Source organism: Bombus fervidus, chromosome 4, assembly GCF_041682495.2.
Source record: "Bombus fervidus isolate BK054 chromosome 4, iyBomFerv1, whole genome shotgun sequence".
In the NCBI taxonomy this organism is placed as follows: Eukaryota; Metazoa; Arthropoda; class Insecta; order Hymenoptera; family Apidae; genus Bombus; species Bombus fervidus.
In genome coordinates, this window is record NC_091520.1 from 5,833,236 (window position 1) to 5,849,738 (window position 16,503).

At 31.2% G+C, this 16,503-nt stretch overlaps 1 protein-coding gene across 1 annotated transcript; it reads right to left on the reverse strand.

Annotated features, from left to right (window-relative positions):
* Positions 1 to 352: 352 nt before the first annotated feature.
* On the reverse strand, positions 353 to 9,467 carry LOC139986880 (phospholipase B1, membrane-associated-like). Its single transcript, XM_072002582.1, has 7 exons — positions 9,177 to 9,467; positions 7,721 to 7,810; positions 2,950 to 3,161; positions 2,646 to 2,822; positions 1,885 to 2,183; positions 706 to 884; positions 353 to 625 (listed from the first exon to the last, which is right to left on the reverse strand). The coding sequence occupies exons 1-7, from the start codon at positions 9,304 to 9,306 to the stop codon at positions 459 to 461; spliced, it is 1,254 nt and encodes a 417-aa protein (XP_071858683.1). The 5' UTR covers positions 9,307 to 9,467; the 3' UTR covers positions 353 to 458.
* Between the last annotated feature and the right edge of the window lie 7,036 nt (positions 9,468 to 16,503).

Below are 16,503 nucleotides of genomic sequence, written 5' to 3' on the forward strand. Positions count from 1 at the left end.
CATCATAGTTTTCCTCTGCAGCATCATCGTGGCAGAAAGTCAATCGTTAGACGCCTGTCCGAGTCGATAGTTGGTAGTTAGTAGTAATAATTGATCCGAATTTCTCGACATCTTAAGCAATCATTATCCGCACTTGTATCGTACATCGTAACGCATCGACCAGAAATCGAACTTGTAATCGCGAACCGCTAATAGTAATCGCGAGTCCTACGCATAGTATACACATGGAGTATATGTTAATAAATATATATTGTTAAATATATTCAAGTGTTTCTTCCGCACCTATTACGACCTATTCATCTCAAATCACATGCAATAACAGAGATATCTGGAAAAATAACTTTGTTAATAATTATAAATAAATATTTACTATATTAGGAAAATTTAATTGTGGACTAAAATGGCATCTTGTGCCTACTATACTAAATTCCAATGTCTACTATTTCAATTGTATAATATCAAACTAGAGGCGTGTCTTTAATGTAGGAAAAATTGTGTGAATTTTCACGTGTCATCAAGAACGGTCTTTCCGAGGTAGGGCACAAAAATCTTTCGTATAGTGGAGTCCAAGTGGAAGACTTGTTACCAACTGGTTCTAGCAAATTGTTCCATAGATTATTTGCCACTTGAGATACATGAAACAATTTTTATTCGATTACTTATATAAAGGTTGTTGAATTATATAATTTCATCCATCATACTTACATAGTGCATTAGATTTTTGACTTAGGTGAAAACAATCAGCAGAAAGATATGACAAATCAGCAAATCCATCCTTGGCAAGTGGTACCTTTGCGTGTTTCAGAGTTGGTAAACTCACTACAGTAAAATCATTTCTATGAAATTCTGAATAATTAACCACTTCTTCTTCTAATTCTTGCCACCTAAAATATGGAGCAAGATGGTATCTGCATGTCCTTCATACGCATCTTAAAATCGATATCTTACTTAAACCTAACCTACATAAAACCTATCAGAGGAATATAGTAATGTTATGGTTATTTGAGGTTATGGTTAAGTTACCTAAAATATTGAGATACAACATCTCAGTTTTGAACTTTGCAAAGAACAATCAAACTTGTTATACATATATTATCAAACATCATATATTATTAACATAGCCTTTTATGTATAATTTAGGGTTAGCAAGAGAATATATCAAAAATGAGAAAATGATTCGAGTAACCGCAAAACTATAGGACTAGGTTATTTGAGTCAGCGAATGAGTATAAGTAAGAAAATAAACAACAAAATAACTTGTAGAAGTAACATACACATACTATCGTATTATAATATTACAACGGCGAATATTATCATTAAAAAAACTTTCTTTTGATGAATAGAAGTTCATTTGAGTACACGATATAATTCACTGTTTGTCATGTCGCTAATAACGAGTCAAGTAGCCTATTTGCAAATGTAGGATTTAAGGAACTTAACAATCTGAAATAAAAAAGAGCTTCTGAATTTTGTGAATTGCAAATCACATTTACCTTGCATCAAATATCAAATATCCTTTTGACTCGAATAACCCTACCTTATCATAATATCGTGCGCATAAAGATAATGTAATGGAAATATGTACGGTAATTAATATAATTTGCATTAAAATTAACCATTTTAAATTAAAGTAAAAAATTAAAGTTAAAATGAAAAATGAGTGCAACTAGAGTTAACTAATTGTTGAGGATCATTTTAAAATAAGTCAACCTCTATAATTCTATAATCACTTTTAGCAATAAAATTGTTTACAAATATATAACAAAAATATAAAATATAAATATAATATATAATATAAAATAAATATTGCAAATATAACATAATAAAATCTTGACAAATATAAGGTATTTAAAAAACTTTGAAAGTTGCCTGAATTATACAAACCTCTTTATTATTTCATAATATTCCTGTCTTCGATCTCTGAATTGCAAAGCGAACAAACATGAGCATTCAATGGTAGTCATTATATAGCATTTCAAAGAATTTCTTCCTTCACGTGTAGCAACGAGTTCCTTTAAGTGAGGCATTACCTGAATAGCGACGAGAGTTCTGGGTATACTGTCTCTTAATATCCTAAGAGTATTAATTAGATCAGTTTTGTGGTTATCCAAAACAGACCATGGAGAAGGCAGTGCACATATATCGGTACAAAAATCATTGTGTCCGATAAACAAGAAAATCAACTATAAAACATAGAAACAAAGGCTTTATTACTTTATCAATGAAATAAGAAATGATAATAATATTGAAAGAACTTTTTGTCCAAACTGATATTTACTCTAAACACCTTTGACTTGGTTACTCAAAAATCTCCTAATATAAAACAAATATATTTGGCTTTTATAATTATTTCAGTAAAAGTTAAGTAAAATGACATTTTGTTCCTCTATGCCATAATAAACATATAAAAACTGTGCATAACTTTCATATTTCTATAAAAGTACTTGAATACATTTTCAAGCATAATAAATATAGTAATACAATACTACTAGCAATAATGTTGCTAATATTATGGATTTTAACGAAATTATAAACAGACTAAATACATAATTCTTATTGTTAAAAACTCATTATTAGTGGTAATATAATAGAATGCTAATATTACATTCATTTAATTATGTAATTATTCTATCTGAAACACGAACCTTCCAATGTTTCTTCATATTTATCCTCGGGTCATTTCTTATTTTATTGATTAGATGTTTGGCCATAAATGGCATATCTCTGGACATTGCGCCAATTTCAGCAACGTCTAGCTGCGAAGCTGGATGAGTAGTCAGAGAATCTCCAAGTGCGTAGCCTATTAATTTAGGGTTGAATTCCTATATATAGGAAAAACCAGCTATGAAAGCAATACTCTCTTTTATGATTAATATAAATTATAAAAAGATAGTAAGTATATTAATGATTGTATAATTTATGTAAGTGATCAATTTTTGAGTAACATACTTTAAAAATATTGGGAAGCGTCAAATATGTACGCCAATTTCGTTGACCACCAATACTCGCTGATGCACCTCTATTCTCAATGGGCAGCTCTAATAAAGTAGTTGCAAAAATTCCAGCTCCGGCTGTCAAAGAATCGCCCATCGCGGCAATAACATCTATATCACCCGGTCTCAGATGATGAACTGAGTCGGGAACTTTGGGAGATCTACCATCTAAAACAATTAGTGTAAAAAGATTAAAATACTAAGTTATTATAATTATATTGATTTATAACAAAAAATCGCAATAATTGCATACAGATACGAAATTAAACCTATTTAAATGTAATCAAAACTTAAAAATTGGGCGATAAAATGTTGATTGCAGATAAAAGAGTCTATTACATTTATTTAATGCAGCGTTTCGTCTATAACTGTTCAAAATACGGGACCGCTACCAAATATGTATATAGTTAGGGGACAGATTTAATTTTCAAACTGTTTGTATTAATTTTGCCGACGCTGACTGGCATAAAAAGGGACAGCAAATAAAGAAAAAAGATTAAAGGACTGCATATTAGCGAGACAATACTAATACAACAAAAATTTATTCTTTTTTTCCCTTATTTTATTTTTTTTTTTTATTTTTTTTTTTTTTTTTTGCTTACCGTTAATGAAATTTTCATTAACATATTCATAAGATCTTTCTGATTAAAACGAGATCAAACACGATGTATTTTGGTTCATAGACATATTATGTTGGATAGTATAACAGATTTATTGTTGATACAGGGTGATCAGAATTTCTTGAAAACAATGTTGTAAAAAGTGTGCAGTTAGAAATTCTGACACGCTTTATGATATGATGTATTGCTAAACACACGATGTATTGTCTTAGTAATCATTCTTTTTCTATGAGGGTGGAAGATGTAAACATTCAATTCTTCTTCTTAATTGGTATTATATATTTCTCAGATATTAGACTTCTTCATAACCAAAAACATCTCGCCAAGATATGTCTAAATCAAATCTTCTCTGGAACTCTCTTCGGATCATTTACCCGTAATAGCAATAATTAACTCAACAATTATTGAAAATCTACCAAATGACTTTATTCACAACCAACTCACCAACTTGCAACTCTTTAGGAAAATCTTCAATCATACAACATCAGCCTCAATTCGCTTAAAAACAAACGAAGATGTAGAAGTAGCTGCCGAATACCTAAACACCAGCATAGTAAACGCTATCCGTTCTTCCACACCTATGAAGAGCTTCGACAATAAACACGAATATCCCCACCACATATTAAAAAAAAATCATAGAAAAACGCAGACCTAGAAGAATATGACAGATTCATAGAACACCCGACGACAAACGCAAGCTAAATAATGCAACAAGAAAACTCACTAAAACCCTTGGAAACTATAGAAACGACTGTTTTCAAAAATACCTTGCCAACCTGTCTCCCACAGCTGACTCTAACTACTCACTATGGAAGGCATCCAGGAAACTCTCTCGTCCTCCGCTAACAATCCCCCGAATTCGCTGTCCGCAAGGTGGATGGGCGCGTAGCCCTACACAAAAAGCTAACTTGTTTGCTAGTCATTTAACTAATCCCTTCAAACCATATTTCCTCACTATTCCAGACGAAATAACTGAATACCTGCACTCTCCCTAGAAGTCATAGAATTAATCCGTCGTCTAAATCCCCAAAAAGCATCGGGGTATGATCTGATAAGTAACAAAGCCATTAAGGATCTTCCCATAAAAGGGATTGCAATCATCACTTCCATTTTTAATGCAATTCTCCGCCTTCAATACTATCCCAAGTCTTGGAAAATATCATTGATTATTCTCACTCCCAAACCTGGAAAACCAATACATGAAACCAGCTCTTATCGCCCAATTAATCTTCCACCCACCTTATCTAAACTATTCAAGAAGATGCTAATGATACGACTCCTTCCACTCTTAGAGGATCTAAAAACACTGCCAGATCACCAATTTGGTTTCCGAAAGCAACATTCTACGATAGAGCAAATTCATCGTGTAACTCCCAAATCACCCAAGACTTAGGAAAGAAAAAATATTGCACTGTGGTATTTTTAGACATCCAGCAGGCATTCGACAAAGTATGGCATGAAGGACTATTGTTCAAACTAAAGAAAACCCTACCACACACCTACTACTCCATCCTAAAATCCTACCTATCCAATAGACAATTCATGGTAAAACACTTAGACGCTATAACCTCAACATTTCCAATAGCATACCCCAAGGCAATGTCCTCGGACCCCTGCTATTCAATATCTACACTGCAGGCTCACCAACTTCGACAGATATAACCACAGCGACATTTGCTGACGATACAGCCTTATTAGCCTCACACTCAGACCCGACAATTGCCTCCTCTACGCTCCAGCGAGGCCTCGACTCTATGGAAGAGTGGTTCCACAAATGACGCTTCAAAGTTAACGAAAACAAATCTAGCCACATAACTTTCACGCTACGAAAACAAACTTGCCCAGAGGTGACGATAAACAATATACCTATTCTAGATAAAGAGTCAGTCAGATATCTGGGCATAACTCTGAACAGAAGATTGAGATGGAAACAACATATCTTAGATAAAACCAAAGAACTCAAAGCAAAATTTAAAAAGTTCTACTGGCTCATCAGCCGACGTTCCAACTTAAACATGCAAAGTTAAATCACTCTCTACAAAGCCATATTAAAACCTGTTTGGACCTATGGAATCCAACTATGGGGAACAGCAAGTAATTCCAACATAGAAATTCTTCAACGATTCCAATCGAAAACCTTAAGATCTCTAATAGATGCACCTTGGTACGTCACCAACGAAACGATATATCACGACCTCAAGATACCCACAGTCAAAGAAGAATTATCCAAATTCAGCAATAGACATAGCACAAGAGTTAACAACCACCAAAACCCTCTAATTATTCAACTACTCGACACGTCGGAACAGATCCGCAGGCTAAAAAGTTATTACACCTTAGATCTAAGCACTAGATTCAAATAGAATCAAACATACTATAAACACTTATTAACCATGTCATAGTACCACGCCAGATAAATTTACTTAAAATTCTCTAACGAGAATTGATTGTAAAATAAACGCAAATAATACAAAAAATATATATATATATCTGTCAGAATTTGTATCGTAAATATAAGTAGTTTAAATTAATTAATCCATTAAATTTAGCAATTAAAATCTAATTTTATTAAAGGTTTATAATTGTTCGTATAAGGAAGACGTGACGTCACATAAACGTATAAATATACACCTATCCGACTTGTGCACGCCATGCGATGAGTTGTAGTACTAATTGGCAATTACTAAGCACGTGGAACGCTTAATTTACGTTTGGAAAATATAAGAAAATCCTTTAACCCCTACTTTTCTGTTTCTAATAAAGTGAACTGAAAAATATATGTGATATTGATTAGATATAGGAGAAGACACAAAATAATAATGGAAATATTATTTATTTATGCACTTGTTTTGCTAAATCTAAGTAATGTGTGTTCTATTATAATATCATATTATAATGTAAAGTGAATATTACAAAACATATACATAAAATATAAAATTTAGACTAAACAAACACAGAACATATGCTGAATACAAAAATACTACATTTTATCACCTTACACGTATATCGTAATACAATACACATTGCTTGGATTTAGCGAAATAAGTGCAGTAATTAATAATATCTCCATTACTATTGTGTGTCTTTTCCTACATCTAATCGATATTACATATATCTCAATCTATTCTATTAGAAACATGGAAGTAGAGATTAGAGGATCTTCTAATATTTTTCAAATATAAGTCAAGTATCCCACGTGCTTAACGACATAATTGCCAATTAGTACCGCAATCCAACGCAGAGCGCGCACAAGTCAAATAATTGTATATAGACCTACATGACGTCATGTCTACCCTACGCTTGGCAACTCTGCTCCCGAATAATCCAAGTTAAATGTTCACATACCATTCTTTAAATCGTTTCACACTTGCCGTATGTGGAGAAGAATCGTGTTCTATTTGTTAAGTACTCAAAGTGGTGCCGCATATTGAATAGTATGCAAACAGAGAACTGTCCCATTCGAGAATAACTGGTTTGATTCACTTCTTTGCTGAATAACTACTGTTATTTTTGCGATTCCTAATAAGCAGTGCAAATCAAATAAGCGAGTCTTTAGTTTTATACAAGTTGCCGACAACAATGAACGTAGAGAAAGACAGCAAACGAAGAAGGAAGATTTATAAGCTGAATCAGCATAATCAAATTCTATAAGAGTATCGTTTTTGGCCTCATTTTAATAAAAAAAAAAATCTTACCAATGTATGAATGAAATTTTTATTGATGAAAAATAAAAAATAAGAAAGTTTTGTCGTTGCATTAGTATTGTTTCACCGATACGAAAGCGATACAGATCTTGAAAAAGAAGTTGCTATCGCATCATATTATTCACGTCACTGGTTCAAGGGCAAGCTGCCCCAGTGCAATGGTGGGGACAAATCATGGATAGTTATTGAACAGATCTGGCAGTTTGTACCAGTAAACGGAAATAAACGCTTCAGGCATATTAAAATTTCTAGATGTTTAATACAAATTTCACAAACAAAACATGTCTAACTGTAATTTAAATTAAACAGTGATTTTAGAAAAGTGAATATGAATAAATAATATTTAAAGATGATTTTGTCTTTTTTTTTTGGTAATAATAATAGATAGAAACTGTTTAACTACCTGTAACGTTACAAGGAAATGGAACGTCTGTTGGAACTTGCTTTTGAAATTTTCCTTCATTTCGTGCTGATCGTCCCTCATTTCTTACACCTAGAAAATATGTTTGATTATGTCGAACGACTCACTCATTACAATTTGGGCGAATGTCCATTTTGTGATTTTACTTACGCAAGCATAGAATCAAAACAATTTTCTATTAATGCAAAAACGACGAAAAGTAACTTTCAGTTCGCTACCGACATAACTCTGTCTGAAAACTAGGAAACTATTTTCATGTTTGAGCATTTCAAAACAGAATTTTGATTGGTAGAATTTTACAAAGTGATTTAAGTAACACAATATATGTATAAAAGACAATTATGTTGATAGAAAAGTTAAAATTATTACTACAATGTTTATATTGATAGAAAATAATTTTTTAATGAAAAATATTTTCGCTGTATCGTTCGTTTATCATCTAAAATAACAAATATAATATTTATCAAGTCAAAGCATAAGTAAAATCACACTTAAACGCCCGTAATTAATGAATCTCCAACATCGACTTATTAGAAGCATCAAACGTAAAAATGTTACTTTACATGTTTGTCATATTTTTCGTATAGATTTGTCTATACAACTACTTTCGAGGTTTATCATCTTCTTACATAGTAGAACAATTTACCAACTAATAATATTAATGCATTGAAGTGTTCCACGTATTGTTAGTGTTACATATACATTTTTGCAACTTCTGTACCACTTTTACTACTTTATAGTTTTTAAAGTATTTCTCATTTCGTTCCGACGATTCATATCGTACATTTTCTGTTGGATGCCATTACATACGAAATGTCAACACACATGAAATACGATGTTCGAAAATGAGATATTTTTATTGTTCATACATTTATATTAAACGTATATTTCTAGAAGATATGGAAACATGAAATGCGCAAACGATCTCCAAATTCATGTTTCATGTATGTGAAGGAAAAATTGAACGAACATCATAAATGCGAAATAGATACAAATGAGTAATTAATACAGTATTTTAAAGTATATTGCATACAGTACAAAATTTTGTAATCTTGATAACGGGACTTATTACACATACAGATTATATCTCTATAATCAATATCGTAAACTACCCAAAAAATATGATAATCAATAATCGAATATTAATCGATGAATCTTCCAAAAACAACTTGCTCTTAAAAACATTACAAACTTTCTACATATTGTAAATCTAACAAGAATTACATACACTTTTCCTAAATATCACAGAACGAAACAAGCGCTATTCCTTAGCCTTCACATTTTCACAAATATTTCTTTTTTTCTGCAACTTTTTAAAAACACATTAACTGACAATTATACATTATCCCTTTATATATATATATAATATATAATAATAATATATATATCATACAAAAAGAATATTGTTGTAAACTAATCACATTAAATGAACACATACCGATATTTTGGAAAAACCAATTACGAATTTGACGATAGAAGTACAAGTTTATTGGCGAGTCTAAAGTCGTCTTCTGAGACGCGGTCAGCATACATAATTGTAACAAAAGATAAAAACGAAACTTGTTCATCGCACGTTTTATTAAGTCAATTGACGCGACGATAAGGCTTTCGCGAACACTCGTGTTTTGCAATTTTTATGATTTTATAACAATACCGAATGGATTCGAGATGGTAGCCTTCTTTTCCCTCTCAAAGTTTGCGGCGATCTGAGACAGGTGTACTAGCTAAACGACACAAAAGTTTGTGCTGGCTGCTGCGTACACGTATCATTCGAAACCTTGATCGTGCTGTAAGTAGCTGGTTCTGACTTTTGATGATGAGATTCAATGATCGCTACGAAGGTTGTCTTATCTGTGATGCGATTGGGAGGAAATAAAGATAATTGTAATGTTGTTAATGTAAACGAAATTGGATTTAGGAAAGATTTGGCAATCTACCTTATCCCCTTGCCAATCAAGCATGAGAAGAGTCGATGAAACGTTAACGATCCCTTTAGAAAGGACGATTAGTTATGCGTGTATCCATTCAAAAGATTCTGATTTTTAATTTTAAGCATAAAATAGTAATTTATGTACTGAGATAGATTACACATACATTTCTAATGATATACCGTTTTTGATGAAAAAATCGAAATTGTCACAGTATATAATTCCATAAAATCATATTAAGTGTTAGTACTATTAACGTATTACTAAGTGAAAATTAGTTACTAACTGTATTAATTTCATAATATTTAAATCGAAATGTACGTAAATTCAATAATTTAGTATATGTACATGTCACAAAAACTAAAATTTGATCTACAAATCTCTAAAAATAAATTATTATTATATATAATTGCACAAAATAATGTCACAAAATTTGAATAAAAATAAAATGTAATTTTCCAACTATAGTATTATTATAGCGTATTACTGAAAATTAGTATTCTACAATAGAATAGTATAGTATAGTGTTCTACTTTCATTCTACAGTAATTAGCTTGAAACTTGTTACATAAATTTAGTAATTCTGTAATTTCTTTACATAATATTGTCTATTGAACGAAAATAAACCTAAAAAGCTGATAAGAGGGCAATGGATAAAAAATGTCAACGCCAATATTTTATAACTTAAAAAGTAATATATATATACATATTATATATACGTAGGAAGCATAGCTTTTGATCTTAGGAACCATACTTGTGCCTGCTATAGATTCAATGAATCATTTTGTTCTGACTCGAAATTACACCACGAAACATTTGTAATTGCGACGTTGGTAAATGATATCACGATGTCTGCCCGATCGGATCTTTTTATTTTAGATGTAGCCAACGAAATCGAGGAACGTGACAAAGAGGCTGGCGTTCCTGGAACAGTACCACATACCACCAGGAAATTCATGATCTGCATACGAATCGAAATCATGTAATGTAGCGCCAGTATCCAAATTAGAAGTTCGGTTTTTCTTCAAAGTAAAGTTGCTTTTATTTAGAGGTTCTCTTTCACAAAATTTACTCTTCTATTCGCTTTCACATATCCCCTGATGAAAAACGATATATGCCGTAATATAACGTTTATTATATTTTATTATGCTGTTCGATGACGTTCCATATGCAATTTGCGCTGCTTTTCATAAAATAGAACAGGGTTTTTGAATGAAATTGTATTTGGACCAATTTGAAATGCTTTTTGGATATGTCGTTGTTGGCATTTATAGACTGCAAGGGAATCACAAATTACATCTCGGTATTATCAATCATCAAGCCTAATCCGTGACTTACATATTCCGTTTGATGATATTCCGTATGATATAAAGTGATATTAATTTGGTCTTATAGACTGCTAATTCCATAAAAAAATAGTAAGTAAATGTTGCTGTTAATTACTAATTCATCATTAATTTACATATTCTGACAAAACCCATACACTGTTTGTGCAAATCGGACAAAATATGCGGATATATATTCATGAGCGATAGTATACATACATAATACATACATGTAAGTAAGGATATAAAGTGTATAAATACGTTTCTTTTTCGTCGTTGTTTTCTACAAAAAAGCTCTGATTTGTTTGCATTCTTTTATCCTACAATAAAACCACATAAGCATATTTGGAAAAATTCTGTCAAACTTCCTAGACTGTTATGGAGTCAATGACTTTAACAAAGAGGTTAATAATTGATCGAAACCAAAAGTGAAGTACTAAAAAATGAGGTAATGTAATAGTGATGCTTAGATTTTCAATGCTAAATTTGTCTAAGTGCTACTTATTGATTTTCATATTAACATACTCGTTTAAATACTCGCGAGATCTCATGCCAAGTCACGGAAACTAAACACTTGTAAAAATTATCATAAATTGTCTTGTAAATTTACCATCGTGGTACATGATGTAACGTCATGTATGTTTACTCTTCGTATTATTCGTATAGTGGACATATAGTTCGTTAATTTTCAACAAGGCGTAGTACGTCTGTGATAATTTTAAATACAAATATTTAAAACTTTCCATGATATTTCTATTATTACCGCGAAATATTCCCTGTGAAGACAATAAAAATTAAGTGGTCACTGTTATATCGTAAATCAAAATGGCATGCACGATTCTCGTACGCAATTCCTCAAATTGTCGATGCTGAATGCTACACGACAAATGCAAATGTTCTTGAATAATTATATGTGCATAGTATGTATTTTAATCGAAACATTTAAACAAAGAACTGGCGGAACAGTCAGCTTTAAACATCTGCGCATCTTTCAAACAGAATGTTCTATAACAATGACTAACGATAAGACATATTTATTTCTGGTACAGAAATAATGTATAGAATAATAATTTGGACTTGAAGAATAAGATTTCATTCGTCGGGTATATACGTTTTCTTAAGAGAAGATTCCCGTATGTAATTTTTTTATTTTAATTACTTCTTATTGTTTATTAAATTTTCAAACTGCCACGTTTAATAACTTTTTAAACTGGCATGCACGCTAACTAATTAATTGATGAATTTCGGACAAGGCTCGTTTACTTTGCTACAAATTTCTCCAGGGATTGAAATTCGTATTTGATTATTTTTTTACATTGTTTCTCGAACACTATTTTTATATATTTTTTATATTTTATAGACTTTAAAAAATATAATTTAGTTTATAATAATAAACTCAATTTGTCTGCCGAAAAAGAGTTTTCTTCTAAACGCTAGAATTCTCCAATTTCTCATGTCCTTTTTTCAAAAATGACTTCAATCCCAGCGTCGACTACAGAACTTTAAGAATATTTCTTAAGTTTTGCATTCTAATGACTATGACAGATGCTATACTGCACGCCAATACACTCCACACCAATAATGGTTACATTGTTAAAAATTGCATTTCAAGACTATCTATTTACATTCCAAAATGGTCTAGTCTCATATAACCAGTAGTTAGTCTAAAAGCAATCCATAGAAATCACTCATTTTTATTGTTGTTACACGAGAATCCATCCTTAATTGCTTCGATAACAATATTAAGTACATTAATTTAGTATTGATTCTTCTTTCCGAAGCGATATTCTTTTATTTTATATTACAGGAAGGAAAAAAGTAGAGAATTATTGAAGAACTGAACAATTCATGCTCCGCTCGTCTCAGGCGTAGCTCATCAATGCATAGAGCTCTTGTAACATACGAAACCTGTATTGAATTTGTCAATAACGGATGACCTTCAGGACACTTATTTTTCCCAAAACTTGTTTCAAACGCACATACTTACGTTATACATACAATATGTGTTCAAACAGTTCAGAACATTACGTTATGAAACGCGATAAATGATACTTCAGAATGCGGACTATGGAAAGGGTATTATCTAATGTATAACAACAGACCCACTAAATACCATCAACCATATTCTACGTTTAATTGGTTTATCGTTGTTCCAATCCCGTGAATAATTATAAAATCAACCCTACTTTTCATGATATTAAAACAAAAATTGACAAAATTATGTAAAATTATATATATATATATATATTCATATTATGATAGAAAACAAAACTGAAAATGGAACAAGCACAAATTTTCTTCTTATCAAGTTTGGAAAAAATTAAATTTTCTCTTAAAATTGTGTTTCTGGCTGTAAAAAAATATAAACTCAATGTTAATTTTGTTACGTTTTCGTTCAATATTTAGCAGATCTTTCTTTATTTTTTATTACTTCTATTAATCAATTAGGTATACTATCCTGTAACTTGTTTAAAGTGTTTTTTATTCTATTCTTTTTTTGAGTTCAGCAATACCTTCTATAGGTGGCTTTTCCTGATTTTATACCTTTCTTGTTAGGATCTAATCAGGATTGAATACTGGTTATAGTAATAATTCTATCCCGAAATCTTGAAACCATCTTTTCGTAGTGGCGACTGTGTGAATAGGAGCATTGTCTTATTGAGAAGGTGCTTTTCGTCTTCTATTTCAGTTATGAGAGGCAATAATTCGCCATGTAATATCTCTTGATATACTACAGCGTTCAATTTACCTTTTACAAATACAATTTCGTTTAAATATTCAGGCATGATCAGTGGATTTTGGAAAATATTGAAAAAATAATAAAGAAAATGTATTTGGACCTATAATTATTCACGACATTGTATACCAGAATAGTGTTTTGTATTTTCAAAGAACAAAAATCGTATACTAGATTCTAATTATATTTCAATATATAACAATCTTTCGATTTATTATAATTATACTTATGAAAAGCTGCCATTTTCACTATTTTTAACTGTTTACACTCCATAGCAACATTAGCTGATTTTAATGAAATTTTCAACATTAAAACATATATATAACTAATATAACTGACATAAATCTACTAAACCTGTATTTTGTATGTAGATATATAACTTTTGCTTTGTGCTATAAATACATTTGTCCTCTATAACCTGTCCAGGATTTGGTATGCTTAAACTAAAAATAGTCTAAGCCAGTGTGAACCTGTCGAATACCTATCTCTTCGTTGATTTCAATGCCCTTGAGATATGTTGTCAAGGCTATCTCTCATTCTAAGCGACCTTTTTCCTAGACGTATAACAGGTGCTCGATCTGAGTTTTCGAATTTTACATAAAAGTATGTTTGGTACCATATTACAGTCAAAACTCGATAATTCCAAGCTCAATAACTCAAAAACCTCTTTAAACTACAATTTTTCTTACTCCCTCCACTCTGCCGGGAAAACCTTTAGAAGTCTAAACTTACTTTAAACTAAAACTTACTTTAGCTCGAATTATTTGCCACACGCCTAGATACATTATTTTGGCTCTGTAAATCGAGTTTAGAATAGCCAGATCTCTACAGGTCGAAGTTTACCTCTATAAGTTAAACTATCGCTGCTGCTCTGTAACTTGAAACATGCTATAGCTACGCTATGTAGCTCCTTTCTTCCGACTGTTCGATTATCTTAAATAACATACGACGGCAAACATAAGACAAAACAAGTACTTACTTCTTCGCTCTTCGACCACGTGCATATTATGCAACTTTCTTTTTTTCAGATACGAGCTTATGTTTGAATACAAAAAGTGTACGATTGAAAATTTAAAAAATTATAAAATAGAAATTTCTTTAAAAAAGTTTATTTTAAAATATATAAAAAATTATGTGAATATCTCCATCGAGAATTTAATTTCAGAAAAGAGCCAGAAGTTTTTTATTCAGTTAACACTTTGACTGCCACGCCGAAATCACATGTTCCGCTTAGGACGCCACGGGAGTATTTTTATTATTCAATGCATATAATGAGAAAATAATAATAAATTGATGATGTAAAATAACATTCTTTCCCAATAGACCGTTTATCTTATTGGTGGTCACGGGTGACCACCGTAGCGCCTTGGTAACAGTTGATGGCGACATATTACAACAAGGCTTCGTTTATTTCAACAAACCATTCGCTTTCGTTATTTCGTCGTAAGCAAAACGTCCTGAATATATTGTTGAAACGTACAAAAGATATTAGTAAACAGTATTTGCTCATTCTATATATAATAGTAAGGTACGTGCACACTTTTAACTGTGCGACACGAAATGCAAAAGAAAGAAGGGCAAGCGTACCTGGTACGAAAATTTTGCAAAGACTGCTATAAAAAAAATGTTAAACAGTTAGGATCAAAAATTGCTAAGAATCGGACCAAAAAGGTGACCACCTATTGTCCAGATTGAGCCACATATGTTTAATTAAATACATTTATCTATTAATTTTTTAGAAAAAGATCCGTCGGTCTGGGATGAAAAATATAAAGCAGGGTTGTAAATAGTGCAAAAATAAAAAATTGTTAATTTCTACTGTACAACAGGACGTAAAATTAATATCGGAGTATAATAATTTATGAACGAAAGAGGAAGAAAATAAACAATATGTTCTACAAATATGCAAGTAAATCAAGCTTGATCAAAGATATTTACTAACAAATATGTAGTGTTAAGTTCTCCTTCCATATTAATTTTTCATTATCTATTAAATACCTATAACTTAAAGTTTAATAATATTTTTGTAATAACTATAAATAATTAAAATTTTAGTTAATAATGATTTACATAAGTAGGAGAAAATAGCAAGTAATACAATTTTTGTAAATAAAAAATATCGTAGCTGTAAGAAAGTAACTCTCGTAACTGCGTTAGTGGCTTAGACGTCATATACTAATTTTATAAATAAAACACAAAAATTTTGTACAATACATATTTTTGACAATAATACATAAATATTACTGTCATAAGTCTAAAACATACTTTTTTATTGGAAAATATTCAGTAACTCTTTTCAAAAAACAGATCATATTTATGGCATTACTAAGAATCCGATACTTTCCTAAACCATGGAAAATAGCCCAGATCATAATGTTACCTAAACCAGGCAAAGACCCACACCAAACATCATCGTATAGACCAATTTCACTACTTCCAGTGCTCTTCAAAATACTGGAAAAAGTAATATACGCCCGATTAAAAACAATAATAGACAAGGAAAAACTAATACCAGACTACCAATTCGGATTCAGAAACAAACATTCCATTATAGAGCAAATGCACAGGCTTGTCAACGAAATAATAACAACATTAGAAAACAAACAATATTGCACAGCCCTCTTCATGGACATAGAAAAAGCTTTCGATAAAATAAACTACGAAAGACTACTACAAACAATCAAGAAACAATTCCCGGAGCAAAAACACCAATTAATAAAATCATATCTAAGCAACAGAACCTTCGTAATAAAAATCAAAGACGCATACTCCGAA